Source organism: Callionymus lyra, chromosome 12, assembly GCF_982586985.1.
Source record: "Callionymus lyra chromosome 12, fCalLyr1.hap1.1, whole genome shotgun sequence".
Taxonomy (NCBI): domain Eukaryota; kingdom Metazoa; phylum Chordata; class Actinopteri; order Syngnathiformes; family Callionymidae; genus Callionymus; species Callionymus lyra.
The window spans coordinates 13,853,266-13,875,141 of record NC_141829.1 but is presented as its reverse complement, the minus strand read 5'-3'; the positions used below and the strand labels follow the sequence as shown (position 1 = coordinate 13,875,141).

The following is a 21,876-nucleotide window of genomic DNA, read 5'->3' as shown; positions in this document are numbered from 1 at the left end:
TTGTAGCAAACCTAGCACTCGCGCTAAGAACTGGATCCGTTTTCTGCTACAACCATACTCCCCATAATTACCATCTTAAGCTTTATGTTAAAAATTGGTTTATATTTCAACCATGAACATACTCGACCATAAGAGGGCAAAATATACGCTGCAGCGATGGTTTTCGTGGACACCGTTTGTTTAACCTCCGTCTTGATGATTATTTATTCTTCAGCCACTCGTAACTGAATATTCCCTCTTCGGTTGTTTACACTTTTTATCCTGCAAATCGATGAAAGTTTATCCCGCCGCAGCCGTGCCGACAATAATCATGGTCAGGGCATACAGGCCTTTTTAATTTACTCCGAACGGCCCGCGGGACCGGCTTCCTGTAAAAACTGTAGCTGGGCAAGATATAACTGGCATCAAGGAAAGGAAAGACCTTGATAATGGTGTAATTGCAAGATACTGTAGCTCAGCATATGTGGCTTATGACTTGGTGGCTATGGACTGGAGGGAACTTGAAAGCGGCCAAGGAAACTCGGTGCCCATGCCAGATACCACTGCAGTCATTAGCTCTCCTGTGGGAGCTCCACATAGCCAAGACCACAAAAACACACAGTTTGCTAATTTAGTCTCTGTCGTGTGCTCCTCCTAGATTCTTCCTTCGCCTCTTAAGGACTTCGTTTCTGGAGGTTTTTTTTCTTTCCTCCGAAGGTTTCCTTGTGTTTGATGCAGAGATGAACGGTACGATATCGTCTAAATTTACGCAGAACCATCCCCGCTTGGCCACAGCACCTTATGCCAAGTCCATGTGTCTATTATGAGTGCCTCGGTCCTTTTTAGTTCGGTACACATCTGGGCTCTGGCTCAGCTCTGGCATTCCTTATTTATCCTACCTTATCCTGGCCTTACAAGTCAAACCATTCTGTGTTTTTACTAGGGGTGTGTTTTGGCAAGAACCTGGCAATACAATACATAACCAGGGACAACGATACAATATATTGCCATAGTCAGGAAGGATATATATATTTGTAGTATTGTCGAATACTTGACTCTGGTGTTGCAGAATTTATAGACCACATGACTCTTGATGAAGTCGAAATTGCTTTTGTCTGTTTTGAAAACCAAAATATGTCCAAACATCAGCTTTATAAAAGGTGCTGGAGCGGACTGTATCCTCTCGTCCTTAGTCACCACTGGGATCTCGCAGTATTACATCGGTTATGGAGGACGTAACTGCTGCCAACTAGCAGCCGGAAGTTAAATCGCAACACAAAAAACGAACAAATGCTGGGAATATTTGCATTTTAAGTTTGAATAAAACAACATATTAATTTTATTTTACACATGCTTTATTTAAATATATTACCATTTAAAATTATGAAAAATAAAATATATATATATATATATATATATATATATTGATACAGTTCTGTTCAATATTGATACAGTCTTGGGGGGGGGGGGTCAATATTCAAGTGTATCAATATTTTTTTCACACCCCTGGTTTTGACTCTGAAATCGTCTAAATAAATAAGGCAGACATGCATTGTCATTGGCATGCATTATTTATTTAGAAGAATATGTTGCTCAGTATAGTGAAGTATGTTTATCAAATAATTGTATTGTTTTATTATATTTAGGTTTGTTTGTTTTAGTGTGTAAACCTTACTCAAAAGTTTTTGAACGTATTTAATTCAAACTTTTATTGTGCTTGTAAAATTGAAATGGCTTTTAGTGGTGTTCCGTTTGGATCCAGGAAGGTTTAGAAGGTTCCTTCGTCTACCTCTCTGGCTTGTGCCTCCACGTCAAACTTCCAGAGAAGTTGAAATGGAAAAAACAGTTAAACAATCAAATGACGATGGTAACTGTTGGACGATGTTTTAAGTAGAAACTGCTGAAGTGGTTTACATGGAGTTCTGCTAAAAAAAACAGTATTTAATATTATTTTCAATTGATGTCAGCAACAAGATATTAAAATCCTGAATTGTTGATTCAAGTGGTTGCGAAACAACATTCTTGCGCGAGTGCGTCAAAATATATTAATAATTCGTCCGAGATTTAATGACCTCAACCATGAGGATAATACGACGGTGATGTAATTGTTCGGCGTTAGGTAATTCTCTCTGAAACCGGTCCAAGTGGTGTTTCCCGCTCACTGCTCACACCAGCTGCTCGACAGTCGTCCGTCTGTCTGTCGGGGATGACGCAGCGTCAATCACCCAGCATGCATCAGTGCGTCCTCCACCGTAATGATCTCAGCTGTTTACTCCTCCCACCGTCACAAACACAGACTCAGGACTTCAGCCTTTTGGCAGAAAGTTTTTTTCTCATAGACACGCACCTGGTCGCTCGCACAAGAGACGTCAGAGTTATTGACGCACAGCAGGGGGTTCAACCTTTAGTTTTCGACTGTTCGATAGACTGTACTTACTTTAATGGCTGTTGTATAATATTCAGAGTATAATTGCACAGCTGTCAAAGTTAGGTTAGGTAGAACTTTATTGATGAATTGTTTTTTTTCCAAATTATCCACAAATACAGCAATTTTTCATAAAAAATAATCAAAATAAAATAAGAACAAAGAGAAAGAACAAGATGATACAATCTAAAGTTAATGGCTGTTGTATAATATCTTATCCAGAGTATAATTGTAAAATTGTACAGTTGTCAAAGTTAATAGTAAAATATCTTTATTAAAACTTATGACTATATTATATGCATTAAAATACTCTTCATACCAAGTATGGAAATGCTAAAAACACAAATTTAAATCCAATGTTTGGCTTTATTTTATTAATTAATTGCATAAAGTATTGATATATTTTAAGTCATTTCTGTTTTATTCCTTCTTGTGTGGTGAACTATCTTAAAGGAAGCCAGTTGACTATTTATTATGGAATAAAATGTAATATGTAAGGTTTGGTATAAGGTTTATGCTTTTAACTATCTTTTAAAAGGATAATTATTGATCTAAGGTAGGTTAACCATAAGACACCGCAAAGACTGTATATTCAGATTTAAGTATTGATGAGTACAATACTCGGCACTATAATAGTACCAGTTATGCTATCAGAAGTAGTAAATATACTGAAAAAATCAACGTTGGCGGTTAAAATAAATGCAAAATAAAAGATTGACCGACAGAACCTAACAGCGAGAGCTTATAAAAAACATCCTAAAGGTGAGAGATAAAAGCCAATTGCATGTTATTTATTGACTGCGCGTACCCTCTAATGAAGTGTGTGTGTGTTGGTGTTTGAGAGGCTATTAGGACGTGTTTCCTCAGCTGTGGCAGTGGCTGGTACACACTGAGTCATCTGTTTCTGTGTGTTCCTCGGCTGTTTTGACATGAAACAGTGGTTCGCTGCTAAGGGTCGGGCAGCAGCAAATTGGTTACAAAGCTAGGATTTTAGCGTGTTGAAGGTCGTGTTGGAAGGACTTAACATGTTTCCTGAAATCAGAAAAGCTTCGACGTTACCGGGTCGAGGCTGTTGAGAAAGTTTGTTCCGGAGAAAGTGGAACGATTTGAATAATTATCTTCGGTTATTTTGACGAAGCTGTCAGTTGTCGGCTGGATATTTGCTTCGCGAGGCCAACTATGTCAATATCATGGCTGCAGTTCTTAATAAGAGGTTGTTATTCATTCACCTCAGGTAGCAACGCTGTTATGAACCCAAAGTTTTAAAGTCCTCCTTTTACCTTCAGCCGCAGGGGCTTTTACTTCAGGAATTTTTACAGGTTTTCCGAATTCTTAGGTTCAACACTTCACTGGTCTCAAAAGAAGGTCAATCGACCTGCTGAAGATCATCCACAGACATCTTTTTTAAAAAGTATATTCGGACTTAAGAAATAACCCTTTACATCCAGTTGAACTGTTATGACATAAAAAGTGTGTCAAACAAAACTGGCAAGTCCTTTTTTGTGTTATCTCAAAAATCAAAGTAGATTAATGTTATAAAGATGCCAGTGTTTAGTGTGAGACAAGGACTAAAGATGGCCTATTTCAACCATCATAAAGAGACAAAAAAAAGTTAAACTGATGTTGAAGGAAAGGAATTTGATGTGTTTAATGATTGACAAACGCAGGAAATACTTCCTGATGGTAAAAATATATTAAAACCTTTGACTTTCACAGTCAATTTCTCTTGTTTCAACTGTAATCAAACAAATTTCTACTGTTTTTAAACAATTTTCATCTGTAATCAAACAATTTTCTACTTTAATCAAACAATTTTCTACTTTATACAAACAATTTTCCACTTTAATCGAAGAATTTCCAACTTTATACAAACAATTTTCCACTTTAATCAAACAGTCTCTCTCTGTTTAAATACTTCATGATTTATCTCTATGTATAATGGAGACTGGTCAACAAAATGGCATCGTCATGAACGATATTTTAAGAAGATTACATCTGATAAACTAGATTGTTGTCTGCATCTTGTAACTTTGAAGGGAAGTACACTTTTACAATTATGCCACTTTTTCATTTACAGTTGATCTTTTCTTTTGGTATTAATGATTATGTTTACACTAGTGAATATGTCCCAAAAGTGTTTTGATAACATAATGCCTTAACAAAATGGATGGATTGAATATTCTTTAAACTGCTCGGTACCACTGAGTTGTGTCTTCTCTTTGGCTCGGACATCTCTGAGCTTCTGTAACGAAAGTAGGAAAAGGAAGTTGGAGAAATGTTCAGTGTGGTTGGAACGACAACTTAAAGATGCTCCTTCCTCCTGTAATGTCTCTTGAATGGAGCTGCTTCTGGTACCTCTTTGCTGCCAGTCTTGGTAAATCTCTCTGCAGACGTGGTGCCAGACATTAACAAACAGTCTGCCCACACTTTCCAGCCCAGGATGAACTCTTTTTCGCCTACTTCCCCCGTCTTTGAAGAGTTGGGTGGCAACCTTCGCTGCTGCCAGCAGAGACACCTCCCTGCTTGTTCTGCGGCTTCTAAAAACGTCTTAATACACGTCTTCTGGGCGGGTTAACATCTTGGAATGTTAAGGATTTTTTGCTAATATATGAGCTGGGTTGTTTGTTTTGTATGTTATGAAAGTCTTAATTGGCTTTAACTTCCCCGAGTAGTCTACGGTGGCGTTCCCCCCCCCCTCAAGATGACCGGAGGCAGACGAAACCCGACCAAAAAAAATGTCTAGACCACAGATGAGAAGCAGTTTATAATCTCTACAGGAAAAAACAGATCTGGACTCTCTGCCACACACACACGAACAGACCAAACTAGCTCTTTTTTATCATTAGATCATGGTTTTCCTCCCAGGAGTCGCTGAGCTGTGACGCTCAGATAAGCCCCTCAGCGGCCACTTAAACTTCAAGTCTAATCATGGCAGGTCGAATGTATCCCGCCAGACTTGTTTCAAATCAAAACAACTGGTTCTACCCAGAAAACCCACTCTACACCCCATTTTTTTTAACCTCACTTTTTTTTTTTTAAATGCCACTGAAAGTGAAATAGCTTAATGCCTTATGTTTGCTCTTTTTTTTTTGCCCGTGGTCGTGTTTACCTGGATTTTCATGCCCAGACAGCTGAGGTTGGGCTTTAAAAATGGTGGAGCAAGAATGTGCTGGATTTACAAAGGACGCCATTGAACGTGCAGACCTACACAAGTATCAAAGGGCCGTGCAGACCAGCAGGCAACCATTAGCTGGGCGTAGCTAAACCCACATCTATCGCTGGAGACGCGCATCCGTATACAAATACACTTGCGCACGCTGAGAAACCTCAGGTGTATCCACATTAGACACACCCTCTTTCTGGAAAAAAAAAGCCCAAATATTTATAAAGTCGTCCACCTGGTGGGTTCAGTCTGTTTTATTTGAATTTTCTAGGTCAACAAATCCCGGTAGGACGTTTCACTTTCACCCCGTTTGACACGAAGGATTTATTTCACCGTAGCATTTAACAAGCGAGCGTAGTGTGATGCTAGTGGGGGTTGGTTGTAAAATGCGTTGACCTCTGGTCGCAGCCCCCCTTTAGTTGTCTGGAAAACTTCCAAAACTGGGCAACCGAGTGACATTTTTATGAGATCTTTAATCCACCTCGGCTCTATTGAAATGCCAAAAGGTTGTTCCCAGCTGATGAACCCAACATACCACGAAAAAAAGACCTTTCTCACTTGGTGACGAAAGTTTTGTTCTTATTTTAGTATCAAAAACGATGGTGTAGTCGTTGCCTTCAACATGCCAGAAACGACCTTTTTGTTGTTGACAACTTGTGGTTTGATGAATCAGCAGTAAAGAGAAGAAAGAGAACAGACTTAACTGCAGTCTCTCATTGAAACTTAAAATGTCTGGAAATGGTTTTGTCTGATCACATCCTGCCTCTGATACTGATGACTCAGGGGTGTGTATTGGCAAGAATCTAGTGGTACATACGCGTTATGATATTGTGCAGTATATTCTGATACTGTAGGAATACTGTAGGAACAAGGATATTTTTGTAGTATTGTCAGAACGCATGACTCTTGAAGAAGTTGTAACTACTCTCATTTGTTTTGAAACATAAATATGTCCAAACATCAGCTGTAAATGCTGCTGGAGTCGACTGTATCCTCTCGTCCTCAGTCATCGCCGGATTTCATTGTTCCTTGAACTTCAGAGGACATAATCATTGATGCCATCTAGCAGCCAGAAGTTGAATTGCAACACAAAAATGAACATGTAGTGAATATTTACACGTCAAAAGAAATATAATTATTTCATTTAACACGCATGTTATTCAACTATTACCAAAAAGAGAACTATGGTTACACATAAAATAAGTTTTAAACAAACTAAAAATTCTTCTATCAAATATTGATCCAGTATCTTGGAACAGATATTACGATATATCGCCATATTGATATTTTTATCACAGATACCTCAAATATTATTATTACTGAAAGTAAGTTTGAATTTAAAATCAGTCATCGTCGTGATATCTTCTGTTTTTTACATAGATTTGTCAATGACATCTTGAATTAATGTTGGTAGAACTAAGAAATTGGAGTTGAGACTCGTGCCTGTTTATCTAGTTAAATCGAATTTCATTTCAACAAAAGACACAAAACTTTTGTGAACATGCAGTTGTATTCGTTTGCCACACAAACTGATGTATCTCGCTCGTCATGCAGGAACCGTAACTCGAGATTCTTGTGCTACTTTACTTTGTCATTATTTGCGAAAGGCATGTCGGGGAAAGTTCGGCGTGACATATTTATGGTCTGCAGCCGTGGCTCCGTGGCGTATCCATGTTTTATCCCAATGTAACGTATACTTAGCTCAGTGTAACCCGACTTGATGAAGTAAGACTCGTAGACTATTAAAATACACTTTCTTTGGAATGTGTGGGAATCCTAACTCTATTGTACTAAAACTGCCATAAAAACACACCGATAGAAGCATGTATACAATAGTTAAGCCACTTTTAATGGGACTGAAGTTTTCCTTTCACTTTTCAAATGGCTTTTCCGCACACAAATTGAATGGCTACCCAGTTCTGAGGTTGTTTGGGGGAAGTGGTGAAGCTAATTCTTCCAGTAACCACCATTAAAATTGACACTGCAAACTGTTTATGGAGGTCATTTTGGTTATTAGGACATTAAATGTAAGCTTAAGCCTAAATGCATCTTTTAAATAAATATAATAAATCATATTGTTTTTAATGGAATTTAGTTACTCAAATTACTTTGCATTGTAGGTAGTTTCAAGCTTAAAAAAACGTTCTACGCTAGTGTCTCCATTGAATCCGGTTGACTTTAATAAGTCATCGGAGGGCAAAGGTCAAGAATGCGCACAAATACTGGTGGACACGATCGGAAACTGGGGGTCGTGTCGCCGACACAAAAACCGCGTTCCTCCTTTATCATCCTTTCAAGCTTAACTGGGAACCTCAGGCACTTGAAAGACCAGGAAAAATAGTTTATCACTTAACATGCCACGGTGCTTGAAAGCCGCTCTTGAATGGGTCGACGGTGGCGGTCCTCCACCAGCTTTCCTAATTACCATGTGACCTTTTTTTGAGATATTTTTACAGAATGTGATAGAATCCGTTTTTACGTGTGTGATCTCTGTCCAGATTTTAATGGATTTCCCTATTGTTTAGTCTAGCGTGAGTCATCGGTCATCAAAGTGGTCGACGAACATTCCTCCTCCTCGTCATCAAGGTTTTTAATCAGTGAAAAATAAAGACAAATGGGATCGACTGAAGTTCAAGCTATAAGACTCCCAGATGGTCCAAAGCTGCAGATCTTGGCCCCGGTTTTGCTTGTTTTCTTACGGGATTAGGGTCTTTGCACGGATTGGACGGACATCTTTTGTTGACCGTCCATTCTTTGGCGCTGAACAGGCTGTTGTCCAGGGGTTAGGGGTGTTCTCATGACCTCACCTGGCCCCCAGAAGACGCTCTGCCTAATGATCTGTGCTAATGGCGGTCCAGAGCTCTCTTGTTGGACCAGATCTCCATGGCAACCCGGTTCTCTTGGTTTTAAGTGGTGTCGTTTGAACTTCCTGTTGCAAAATGAATATAGTCAATCATTTTCTTTCCTTACAAAAGTAGGAAAAGGATGTTTAATAATGTGCATTTTCCGAATGAGGTACATGTTGTAATCTTGAAAAAATATATAATATATATTATTATTATTATTATTATTATATTAAATTATATTATTATATTTTCAAATATTCCTTTTTTTTAATTGAATTTTCTTGTATAATTATATGTTTATCAAACATGCCCATTAAAAAAACCCCAATTGTATTACAATTCAAATCAAATATAAAGAGGAGAATTGTAACAAAGTAGTAGTATTTTGTAGTAGTATTGATAAAGTTACACTCTTCTCATTCTTTGTTTAATGATTATTTTATTTTACATGGGTCTCATTTTATCAGCATTAATCTGTTTTTAATAAAAGTGTGAATGGACAGATAGATTCACTGCAGGTTTATTTTATTAATCCTGAGATGTTATTCACTTTTAACTTTCAGATATTTGCTGTAGAAACAAAGGAATTCATAGGTTAATAATAGTACAATTACTATTGTACTTATTATGTCGAAGCCAATGTATTAATTTGACATTATTGTTTTTTTATATGTGATAATGAAACAAATTTGGCAATTTAATACTAAACTAGAACAAACTAAACTGAACACTAAATAAAATGCAGTAAATACATTTTAATTTCTGTATTTATCGTGGTTGCAAATGTAACATTTCTGTTTTCTCACACCGTTAGACTGAACACGAACAAGTAATATAAGGCATATTTCACGTCTTTCTGATTCAAAGGTCACCGGAATGATAGATTGTCGTCGGCACTAGTTCATCCATCATCCGTCTGTCAGAGCCTGGACTGTACCAGATGTTCACATGACGCGTAGAGGACAACCATGTGATTAACCTCTTGCGTGTCCCATGTGAGACCTGTACAGGTGCGGGGCGGTCGTATGGGGGCGACACTGACCCCGGGATCCACACCCCCTGCAAAGAGAAAACCATGTATTCAATAACTAGTCCGAGGAGTGTTTTGACACGGCACGTTATACGTCCTCTTGTCCTTGTCATTTCTGTCTGGTGATGCTTGAACAAGCATGTCTGTCTCCGCTTTCTCTTCCCCGCGACGACTGAAATTGGCAATTTGATGAAGAGGAGTGGGAAATGTCATGGTGCCCACAGCAACCCTCCTCCTCCTCCTTCCTCCTCCTCTTCTTCGCTGCCCTTCTACTCCCACAGGCACACACTCACACCTCCCTCTTCTCCCCCCCCGAGGGCCTGTTGGGAAGGAATTCCAAAGCGCAGGCCACTTCAGAGCCATGCATCACTCGGAAAAGTCTTTTCACTCGAGACAAGGTCTCGCAACACTGCCTTCAATCATTTTTTTTTAATTCTGAAGCATGTCTTCTCTCGTTTAAGCATGACAAGCCCACCATCTTTTTCTTTCTAAAATGTTTTCTCAGGTTTCGTTTTTTCCGCTCGTCTTACATTCCAGCCTAGTATCGGAGATCTTAAAAATCTCCAAGGATACCAATGAATGTTTCCTGGTTGCCTTATTTTGTGTCTTAGAAAAGTACTATATGTGGTCCACAAATAGTATATATTTGATGTTTAAATTGCCCCTAAAACGTCTTCACTCCAATGCTTGTTAAAGTCGTGACCCCGATAGGCAACGTTTTTACCGACGGTGTATTCTGTGAGATGGACTCAGTGGGTGACCCACAAATATGCTTAACCCTTGTGTTATCTCAGGGTCAAGGTGACCCAGAGGCCTGGTGAACAAATGTGTTTGTAGTATCCCTTGTGTTGTCTCTGGGTCAAGGTGAATGACTTCCTGGCTTCCAGAAATACATATGCAGAGGTGGAAGTCTTTCACCTTGACCCAGAGACAACACAAGGGATACCACAAACACATTTGTTATCAGACCTCCGGGTCACCTTTACCCTGGAATAAAACAAGGAATACCACAAACACATTTGTTCTCAGACCGCCGGGTCACATTTAACCTGAAATAAAACACAGGGTGACACGAACACATTTGTTTTCGGGCCTTCGGGTCACCTTTAACCTGACATAAAACAAGGGATACCGCAAACACGTTTGTTATCAGACCTCCGGTCACCTTTAACCTGAAATAAAGTAAGGAATACCTCAAACACATTTGTTATCTGACCTCCGGGTCACCTTTCACCTGAAATAAAATAAGGAATACCGCAAACACATTTGTTTTGGGGCTTTTGGGTCACCTTGAGCCTGAGATAAAACAAAGGTTAATGCTAAATTTAACCTCCTGAAACTACACTCTTAGACTATAACTTAACTGCTAGAGGAGATCCATTAATAGATACTTGGGTTGTTTAAACTGTGTTTAATATTTTATCTCCTTCCTTGATTGAGTATTATTGTTTTCCTAATGGACCTGGAAAATATTTTGATCTCTACTACAGTTCTATGCCTCAGTCTTGTACCGCGTGACATAAAATGTACATTCTTTTAAGTTCAGAATAACAAGTCTGTAAACATGCGTTTGTTAATATTGTTTTTTTTAATTATGTCTACAAAGCTATATTTGGGTGAATGAATAACTCATAAAAATAATAAACTAATGGAAGATTTTTGCAGTTTTCTACCAAATTAAAACCTACCCATTTGCCAGCTTTTTTTTTTTAAAGAATTTCCAACCAGTTCCACAACATTTTAGTCACACATTTTTCTTTCACCAGTAGAGAAGGGTGGCCCTCGACCCCTTCCCCCCACTCTGTAGTTCATCTCCTCGCTGTGGGTTCCCGCGTGTTAACCATGACAGCTTTTGTCGGACTGTCATCCCAGTCTCGGAAGTACACTGGGAATCCACTTTGGCACTCACTCCGGCGGGAGAATCGGCTCTTTGGTGGGTCGTCAGACGGACATCGCTCTTTGTGCGTCCGCTGAAAGAATTTGCATTAATTACAGCCGTGGCTCACTTTCTTTCCATTGTGTTCATGAGAAGCTAATATAAGACCAACTACCAATAAAGCTTTAGGACATTGTTTACTCTTTTAAACGTACTGCTTTCCAGATCTGGTGCTGACGGAGCGCAAATATTTATTTCAAAATATGACTGCTATCAATTGCTGTTTGGTTTGGTTTTAAATTATGTTGATTATTCTCAGATAATCTGTTTGTTTTTAGAGTTATAGGCAAACATGACTGTACTTACTGACATTTTAATAAAGTAACTGGAGCTCAGTTGTCTTGTTGTCCAAAAAGACACACTTAAAAACTTCCAAATACCTCCATACTGCTCTTCTGTAGCGTCCATCTTGTACTGAAGCCTCGATTTTAGAAATTACTTTGAAAAAGTATATATTTTAAGTTTGTTTAAATCAATAGTTAGCAGTTACTTCTTGAAGTCTTTCCTCATTCAAGCACATAAGTTTCAGGATTAAGGTCGCTAGCCTAGCAGCTTCCGCTAAAAACAAGCGTAAATATAGGCTTGTTTATTTATTATAATATTATGAAACAATTCCTCATGTCCAGGCTTCAAAACAAGGTGGACGTTATAGACGCGCAGTATGGAGATTTTTGGATATTTCTTCTTAGATGAAGATGGAAAAAGTAGACAACTGAGCTACAGTCGCTATATTAAAATTAACAAACATTTTTGTTCATAACTCTTAAGGAACTAAATTACTCTGAAAATAACGAGGATGAGTATGCAAGGAGTGAAATGTTAATGGCACCAAAAATGAAGTGCAGCTCAAAGGCTAGCATCGATGCTAACGTATTTTAAGGGCTTGTTGCTTTGGAAGTACCGTCGTGCATTAATATCCAGTAAAGGGTAATTTTCTTGGCATTTCCTTTCTGGGGTTCCCAAAGCAAAACTAGCCTATTTTACTTACTTTACCACATTCATGAATCCCATTGGTCGCTTCTTCTTCACCTGGTATATCTATGTCCAGCGACGCTATCTAGTGAAAATGGCATAAGGACAACTTTGCATAAGTTTGTGTGGTTCATCTACTACAGAACCTTTGTTGGTTTAGTGCTAATGTAGCTAATGTAGCTCCTGTGCTAGTATTTGAGTGTGGTAGTAAATAATTCTAGCAGATAATGCCATGCTGTTGAAGGGTAAGCATTGGTTTAGACTAAAGTTGCACTGATATCGGTAACTGGATGACTGTTGTAGGTAAACATTGTTATGTTGCCGGTATAGGCAAGCTAGCTTATGTACACTCGTAGTTGTAAGTTAACCTGTTAAGCATCATTGTACTTGAAAGTGCGTGGTAACTTATTGTACCCCCAAAACTTAATTTCCGAAAATACTAACCGGCAACTGATTGACGCTACACAGTCTTGGGGGAAAAAAACTCATTTGCAATAACTGCATAAACGTTGTGGTTCTAATGACATTGCAATTGATTCTTTTTCTTCAGAACAGCAGTTTTTCTCCCTGTAATTTAAGGAGACTGGAACGTTGGTTGGAGAAAAGTGAACCTCTCAAATAATTTATTTAGGCTTGAATACGGATTTATTTCCCTAAATCAATGTCCCGAAATAATACGTAACGGTTGACAAGAGGTCAGTCAATGTCCCGGTTGGCTCTGGTCATTCTCTTTGATGAGAAGCAACGTTAGGATTCTGGACTGTAATCATTTTTACATCATTTTACTGCAGAAGCGTGTAATTTGAAAGGCTTGATTTCCTCGACCGCAGCCGGCTCTGAAATTGTAGACCTCGCAGCCACGAGGGTTTAGGAAACTATCTAAAATAGCACTGGGCAGTTCTCTGTCCTCGAGTCCCTCCAGGTTTAGCGTCGGGCAGGAGAGCCACCAGGACCCACTCCGGGCCAAGTCCCCAGAACCTCCGGGCAACACTCTCTTATGTGGCGCCTCGTGCTCAAAGAAAAAACATCTCTTGAAATGACATCATTGATTGTCTTAATCTTTTTAACGTGCTGCACTGGTGACGCCTCGAGGGCGTTACATACTCGAGTCGATTGTATTTTAATTACAACAATATTATTCCAACATTCTGAGTCATTTTTACCAACCGAATTGTCTAAGTTTGGAGTTTAACCAAATAGAAAAATGATCTACTATTGTATTTATGTACTTGGAATGATTTCGGAAAAAACAAGTATGGGTGTGTATTGGCAGGAATCTAGCGATACAATAAGCATCACCATACATTGACAATGGTACGATATATTGAGATACTGTTGGAACAAGTATATATTTGTAGTATTGTCGAGTACTTGACTCTTGTGTTAAAGAATTTACAGACCGCACGACTCTTGACGAAGTTGTAACTGCTTTCATCTGTTTTTTAACCAAACTATGCCCAAAAATCAGCGTTCCACTGTATCCTCTCGTCCTTAGTCCTCGCTGGGATTTTTTCGAAATTTCACTGTTACTTTAGCCACGGAGGACAAAATGACTGGTGCCATCTAGCGAGTGGTATTTGTATTGCAACACAAACATTGACAAACAACTTGAATATTTGCATGTTAATGTTACATTTTAAAAAAACATCGAATTCTTTTATTTTATTAACAATTTATTGAAATATAAACCATAAAATAACTTTGGTTTAACTCAAATATGTTTCCTCCCACAGTCCATAAACATACAGAGGTTGATTGAGAACTTTGGGAAATTGTCCATAGGTATGAGGGTGACTGGTGTCCTGTCCAGGGTGTCCCCTGCCTCTCGCCCTATGATACTGGGATAGGCTCCAGCGACCCCGACCCCGGGATTAAGCGGTAGACAATGAATGAATGTTTTAATAGCCCATGTTTTTTAAATCCATACAGTGCTGTTGAATATCAATTGGATATTGTGGGAAATAAATTGCAATATTTAAGTGTATTGATAGTTTCCTACACCCATAAAATCCAGTCTCTTCCAGGATGACCTCTTGTGTCTGCATCTCCGAGGAAGCAAACCAGACGCTCTTGATTTCCATAATCGTCTTTTCTTTTTTGGGAATGAGCGTGAAGTTGTAATTCCCACTTAGGTCAGGGTGACAGCAGGTCGTCCCCGTGGCTGACTGACCCTTCCGCCATTCTTGGCCCCTTCCTGGTCCTCAAGCATGCCAAGGTCTAATTGCAACCCTCTGCGTGACCGGCGTCCATCTTTGTTGAGGGGCCTTTTTTTTTTCTCAGGACAGCTCTGTGTCTGCTGTGACACGGCCGACAGAAACTGTTTCTTTAGCTTAAAAACTTGATGCCGTTAATCTCCAGACGGACATCGGAATAAATCTCCCGACATTCTTTCCGACAGATGTTCAGCCGACATCTGCCACGTGGATCGACCTGCCGTCACATGATCTTAATTTCTGGTGTGACGTGAATAATTTGTAGATTTAATTGTAGCAAGTTAGCTACTTATCGTGGCTCCGGATCGACTTTACCTCCCGTTTCAAAATAGACTTAGTCCTCGCAGTTTTTTTTCTACAAAGCGAAAAAGGCTTTTATTTCCACCCTGGGATTTCACTTAGCCAAAACCACAGGCGGGGAAGGTAAAGACATTAGTCGCGAGTCTGGCGTTTACGTCTGCGTTGTCAAGAAACAACTGCGAGGAACAAATGAAAATGTCTTCTTTAGGTGCAACTGGAGTTCCGCAAGAGAGAGAGAGACGAATGACATCTTAACCCACAGACCTCTGCAGAAAAAACGTCAAATATATCAATAAATAATGATATTCTTGTCATATTCAAACACCGACAAATGGTTGTGTTGCGTCTACAAGACACCGTTGAGGTCAGTTGATGTAGCAGTGGAGCCACAAAGATGTTTTCTTTATGCCTCTGTGGCTTCCAATGCTTTTCTGTGTCGGGGCTCACGCTACAGTTGTCGTCGTATTTCTAGCTTATGATGCTAAGTGAGCCAAACTAAACACTTTGCGCACACAGGGTGATGATTTGTTGGCGACTGTTGAGCGTTTCCAGCGTCATCTTAAGTGTATATCGGCGGTTGTACAACTGTCAAGCCTGGCACCGGGGCCATTTGTGGCCCTTAACTAGGTTAAAATGGCCAGAATAAGGTAAGGTAAGGTAGAATTTTATTGATTTTTTGAAATTGTTTTTTTCCAATAGCCACAGCAAATACAGCAATTTTTCATAAAAAATAAATCAAAAATAAAATAATAACAAGAACAAAGAGAAATAAAGAGAAAGAACAAAATGATACAATCTAAGTCTATAGATAAAGAACATAGATCAAAGAAAAATAACAAAGACAAAGGATACAAAGACTAACATAGAACAGAGCATCCAGATACTTTTACTCCACTCCTGCCTGCCGTAAAAAAAGTAAACTAGTTAACACTTTGAATGTTTTAAAATATAAATAAATACATAAATAACGATAACTTTCTTTAAGAAATACTCGTATGAGTCGACTAAATGGATAATATTTTTCTTAAATGCAAACAACTTTTAGTGTCTGCCCTTTTAAGCTTGTCCATGATTTGCAAATAAATAAAATAGAAGTGTGTTGTACCAAAAATGTCTTTAAAAATCAAACAAATATTTATTTATTTAGTGTCAATGGAGCGAGACAAAAAGTCATGTGAGCTTGAACTAACTGATGTTGTTGACACAGCCAGTGAACTCAACGTTTAAGCAGGATGAAATAATATGTGTTCTCGCCGCTAAACACATGTACAGTTTGCTTAATAAATAACCTGTTATCTGAACGCGGTGGCAAGTGACGCAACTTTATTTACTAAACCCGCTGCCCGACCTTCCAATGTGTGCTGTGGCTCCAGCGTTCCCACTGAACAGTGACCCTGGTTTTAACTACATATCACGTTGTCCTGCGTTTTTGAAGGATTTTCCCACCTGCAGATGTTGTTTTCTTTCCTGGAGAGAGACGTTTGTGTAAGTAATGGTTATGTTTAAAGCGCCTTTTTAGACCAGGGTCACAAAGCGCTTTAACAATCAAAAACAATACACAGTTAAACTATATACTATAAAAGGCCAAGACAACATAAAACGAACACAGGACTCCAAGAAAATCCGGGAAAAGCCTGCACAAATAAAAATGTCTTAAGATGTTTCTTGAAGGATCCAGTAGTAGTAGTAGTGGGCCTGGAAGCGTGTGTTCAGGAACCATCAGTAGATTCTGATCCACAGACCCAAGAGCCCGAGCTGGGGTGTAAGGCTGGATCAGATAACTGATGTAAGGTCTGACCATGAATAGATCTGAAAGTAAGAACCAGAATTTTAAAATTGATCCTGAAAGAAACTGGCAACCAGTGAAGAGTTTTAAGGATCGTGGGAAATGTGAGTTCTTCTACTAGAGCAGGTCAGAATTCTCGCTGCAGAGTTTTGTATTAACTGCAGGCGAGACAGATCCTTCTTGTTGTGACGAAATGTATCTTGCGTTAAAAAAGAAATAATGCGTTAGAAGTTGAATTGGGTGTGTAACTCTGTGACTGGTTTGGTATCGTAAAGTTGGCCAAAATAACCAACTTATCCCGTTTAATACACAGCTGTAGCTAGTTAATGTTTTATAGTTCTATTGCACATGTATAAAACTAAAATAAACTGTTGATATTGTGACAAAAAGGCATGCCAGTGTTTAAGATAAGAGATATATTTTGAATTAGCTTGATGAAGAAGGACAAAAATTAAGATTATTAAGATAAATTAAGCCTTAAAGAATAAAAGGATGGTATTAAAATCTGACTTCCAATAAGATATTTATAAATTTGATTGACTTTTAAAATATATTTTATAACTTTTAAAATATGTGTAAATTAATTAAAATATAAAAGTAATAAAACTAAAAAAAAACTAAACTTAGATAAATAACAATGTTATCAATATGAACAAATCGGAATAGAAAATATGTAATAATATAGTAGACAAAAAGTTCTCTCACTGTACGTTGAAGGTTTCATGTCTGTTCATGCTTCCTTTGCTCTCACTGTTATTTCTACTTGTAAAAAAAATATTTCCTCCAAGAGACTTACTCGGGGTTACACATTCCTGAAATTCGGGCCGGGGGGGTTGGAGGGTGTTGTGGGGGTAACAATAGCAAGAACTGGTGATATATTGTTCACGCTCACACGGGCTCGCCGGCCATCTTTTATCTCAGACTAATAAAAAGTTACTGCCATAGTTGTGCTTGTGGTTGTGTGGTCTCCGCTCCATCAGAAATAATAACACATGAGAAGCACAAACGTCTGTTTTGATTTCCCTTCATTGTCAATCGTTGTATGTTGTTCTGGAACATTTAGTTTCATATTTGGCGATGATAACAGTCGTTTAAATATTTGCAGAAACGCATAAATCAGTTTAGCGTTTTGAACTCTCAAATGAATTGATGCTTTGCCAAGAAGCTGCTCTCTTGTGACTTTTATAAAAACAACGTATAATCTTGTTGATGTCTTGGTAATTTATTGAATTTATTCAATGGTTATTTATGAGTTTACTCTGATGCTCGATTGACGGCAGCTAGAACCCACACAAGTCGATGATGGTGGCTTTAAAACAGATGAAACACATCCATCATTTATATTATTTACGTTCCTTTTAACTAATTCTAAAATGCAGATAAAAAGACAGTAGTATAACCTTCTTGGTGGAGGTAATGATATAATTCCCAGATACAATTGTCAATCCTTCTTTTTCGGGGTGTTTAATCGTCTACTGCAACTTCATACAAAGATAGTCCTACAGTGGTACCGTCGCATATCGTGGTTCATTGCTGTTTTTTAACTTTTGCACACGGTACTACATATTCAAATATATTGTAACAAGCTAAAGGAACAGGAAAGCTCCTTGTCTTTGTTCATATTGTTTATTCAAACAGCAAATATACTTCAAAACCACCACAGAACTCAGTGGTTGGGCAGTAATTACCACACCCACCTTACTTACCAACAAAATGGTGAACTCCCAAGATGCCTTTCTGCATTCTGTTATGTTTAGTGATGACGAATCTGTCGCAACAATACATCATTTAAATTCTACGTCTATGTTGCTATGTCAGAAGTGATAGAGACGGCTGTGATTGGTTGGCTGGGCGGCAAAGTATTATAGAAGCTGTCCAGGTCACCTTTAATTTACCCTTTTTTTTACTTTAAACTTTGTTTTTAAGCCAAAATGAGTCCAAACATCAGCTTTAAAAGCTGCTGGACTCTGGTGTTTCCTTTCTTTTTCAGTCATTTCTGACAGTTCAACGGGTTTGTTGTTACTTTTGCACGGAGGAAATGACGAATGTTGCCAACTAGTGGCCAGAGGTTTAATTAAAGCACACAAATGAATAAACGCCGTCAATATAAAGTTTTTTTTTGTTTTTTTTTCAAATATGGAAACAAAGCTATTGAATATTGATACAGTATCGAGAATGAAAAAAATGGATATATTGTTATACCAATATCTTCTTACACCCCTACAAAATACTATTTTGGTGCTTATCTTGTGTTCTCAGTTTTATCTTGTCCTTTAAAGTATATACTTTATTGAATATTGTTTCGATTTTTTAAGCGCTTTGTGACCCTGGTCTGGAAAAACCCTATACAAATAAAAATTACTTACTTACTTACTTTTTATTTTTTCAAATTTCAGTTTTATCTTGAAAATAACCTGTTTTCATGTTTTTCATTCTGAAAGATTTTTTTCCAAATGACAATTTAAACTTTAAATTGTACTTATGGGGTCTCGTCTACGTATTTGATCTGTATTTTGTTTTTCAATTTGTGTATAATTAGGTGCACTTTCTTTTTTTTCTTCAAATTAAGGATGATGTTTGATCTTAGAAATCAGTTCAACCTGTTAAATCAAAGCTATATAGATGATAGCATAATCAAATAACGTGCACGTGTTTAAAACCGTTGATCTAAAGAGCCTCAGCTCCAGGTTTGCTAACCAACCATCTCGGTCTCAACAGGTGATGTCCACGGCCACTTGAAGAGGTTCCCACCCGACGGGGGTCCGCTCCTGCACGGGTCGGGGTACGGTCAGGCCACGGATGACGTCTTCAGGCTCAGCCTCACCAAGGGGGCGTCGCTGTCGCTGCCCTCCTCGCCCCTCCTTCCGAGGCAGTCCTACATGATGCCTTTACGACCCAGCAAGAAGTCCCCAGGTACTCTCACTTGTTTGATCACCTTGCGTCTCGCACCGACGGCTCCGTGTTTGCTCTCCATGTTTACAGAGGATCTCACTGTCTTTCCTCTCTCAGCCACGATTGTTGGGCGACATTGTTGTCTTCAAAGCAGGGCGAGATACCTTTGTAGATGAACTTCCACCGCGTGGATTAGTGCGCAGGCCGAGATTAGGATATCTTCAAGTGGTTAGTGGAGTCACATGTGGCCCTCATCTGTGGAGCCTGACGTTTTTTTTGTTTGGAGTAGTGGCAGCTTTGATGTGTTTAGAGTTGAATTTGAAGGCTTTAAGTCACTTAATCCATTGTTGTAGCGTTCGTGTTCAGCTTCAGCTCTCGAGTGTGGCTTTATAGCTCTGATGGTTTTCATTATTTCAACCAGATCCACTCGCTGGATATTCATGTTTCATAATCCAATATGATTGAGATGATTTTTATTAGGGTATAAATTATAATGAGAAAATAAAATGACTGCACTGCATCATTTTTTGAGAGTCTCAACAGGCGATACTGAATTTTGATTTTTAATTTCCCGACACACAAGTCACTAATGATTGAATTGATCCCAAAAACTATTATATAACAACAATAAAACCAAAGGAAGGAAAATAAATAACAATACCTCACTCAAAACTGTTAAATTAAACCAAATAACTTGGAAAAAATAAAACAACCAATTGCAGACAACCGTGAACTAATTAAACTACACAAAGCAATCTTTATTTATCACTGAAATTACGGCACATTTTCTTTCACGAACTTGGCATTTAAAGTATCTAGATTGTGTTTTTAATGTGTGTTTATTTGTCCTTCGAAAATTAGTTTGTCAAGGGTTTCTTGTTTAGTTTTAAAAATGTCCAAGTGTGTATTTTTCCCCTTAATATAAATTATATAATTACTATGTCAATATCATTTTCCTTCAGGATACACATTTCCTTCAATTAATTTAAACAAGGGATTTGGTTTTGGAATTTTTAGATTCCCGCTTTACTCCTCGAGTGTCAAACTCAATCAAACAAGTCTCAGGCTCAACAATAGGTTTGTTCACCTAACAGGAAGTACGAGTCTTTAGATAGACGGGTAAATTAAACATTTTCAGGAAATTCCTTTGGGAAGTTAGGGTTCCTGTCACTACAGAGCAGCCGACAGAAGAACTAAGTGCTCACATTTTCATTCTTTGATGCTCAAATATCTTAAAAATCTCTCGTTTTTTGTCGTTCTTTTACTAAACAAATTCCTTAAATCAACATTAGTTTTACTCTTATTGTTTACATTCATGATTCCGTTCCTTGTTTTACCTTAAACACACATTTATATGCTTCACAATATAAACATGAACATTAATCTACTTTGATTTCGAAAAAAAAAACATCCAGCGGGCCTTATTAAGTAGCCAGGTGAGCCAGATGTGGCCCTCGGGCCACAAGTTTACTTTTGCTGATCACTGTCAAAAGAAATAAATATAATGTTTTGCTTGTATGTGACACAATTAAAAGCTTTATTTTGTGATAAAATAAACGAGCGCTGTGGTAATAAGTCACAAGGAAGAGTCCGTCGGACCTGAAATAAGAAGCGATCGAGCAGAACAGAGGGAGACTATGAAGACTATGAAGGTGAAAGGGCCCCTGAGGACAGGAAGAGAGCAACACTTATTAAGGTTTGAATCCCCACAGAGGTCCTCCATGTCATGTAGAGGACGACCAGAGAAGATAACATCGATGAAGGGGGGGGGGGGGGGGTCGTCTTTACTTCAACCGTCCTCACACGTGAGTGTGAAAACCTGTCGGGGGAGGCTTCACACCTCCAGTCAATAAACACTGGCGAGGAAATGTCTCGGGTACACGACGAAAACAACGTGGATCAACATTTTCAACCATCAAAAAAAAAGGAAGAAGCGTGTCCAGGGCGAGGGGGGAAACGTTTTTAATTCGGGCTGTCATGACCCATGTGTTTTCTCTCCCAACACGCCATTAGCGGCGTCTTTGAGGGGAAGTGGTTTTAGCAGGATCTCGAAGATTGACATCATTTCCTGACGCGTCGGGATAATCGATTGTTGTTCGGAAGTGCAGTAAATGCCTACTTCACAGGGGACGACAGGAAAAAAACACACATCTTAATTAGGAGCGTGACGGATGGCTGAGCCGCAGAGTCCTGGTGGCGTTCACTCGGACTAACTTTGATCAGCTAAATCCAGAGCTTAGCCACCACCGACCCGGAACCCTGACATGTGCTGACCAGTACCCAGAATCCCTTGTTAATGGTTTACAGCCTTCCACCGGAGCTCAGGAAGAGACA

General features: G+C 38.7%; 1 protein-coding gene across 5 annotated transcripts in view; it reads left to right on the top strand.

Annotated features, from left to right (window-relative positions):
- Positions 1–21,876, top strand: part of tanc1b (tetratricopeptide repeat, ankyrin repeat and coiled-coil containing 1b) — a 118,994-nt gene that overhangs the window by 17,678 nt on the left and 79,440 nt on the right. For all 5 annotated transcript variants that reach the window (XM_087804385.1, XM_087804384.1, XM_087804383.1 and 2 more), the window contains exon 3: positions 19,369–19,563. In XM_087804385.1, the coding sequence (XP_087660511.1) occupies positions 19,369–19,563 (195 nt within the window). The remainder of the gene's footprint in view (positions 1–19,368; positions 19,564–21,876) is intronic.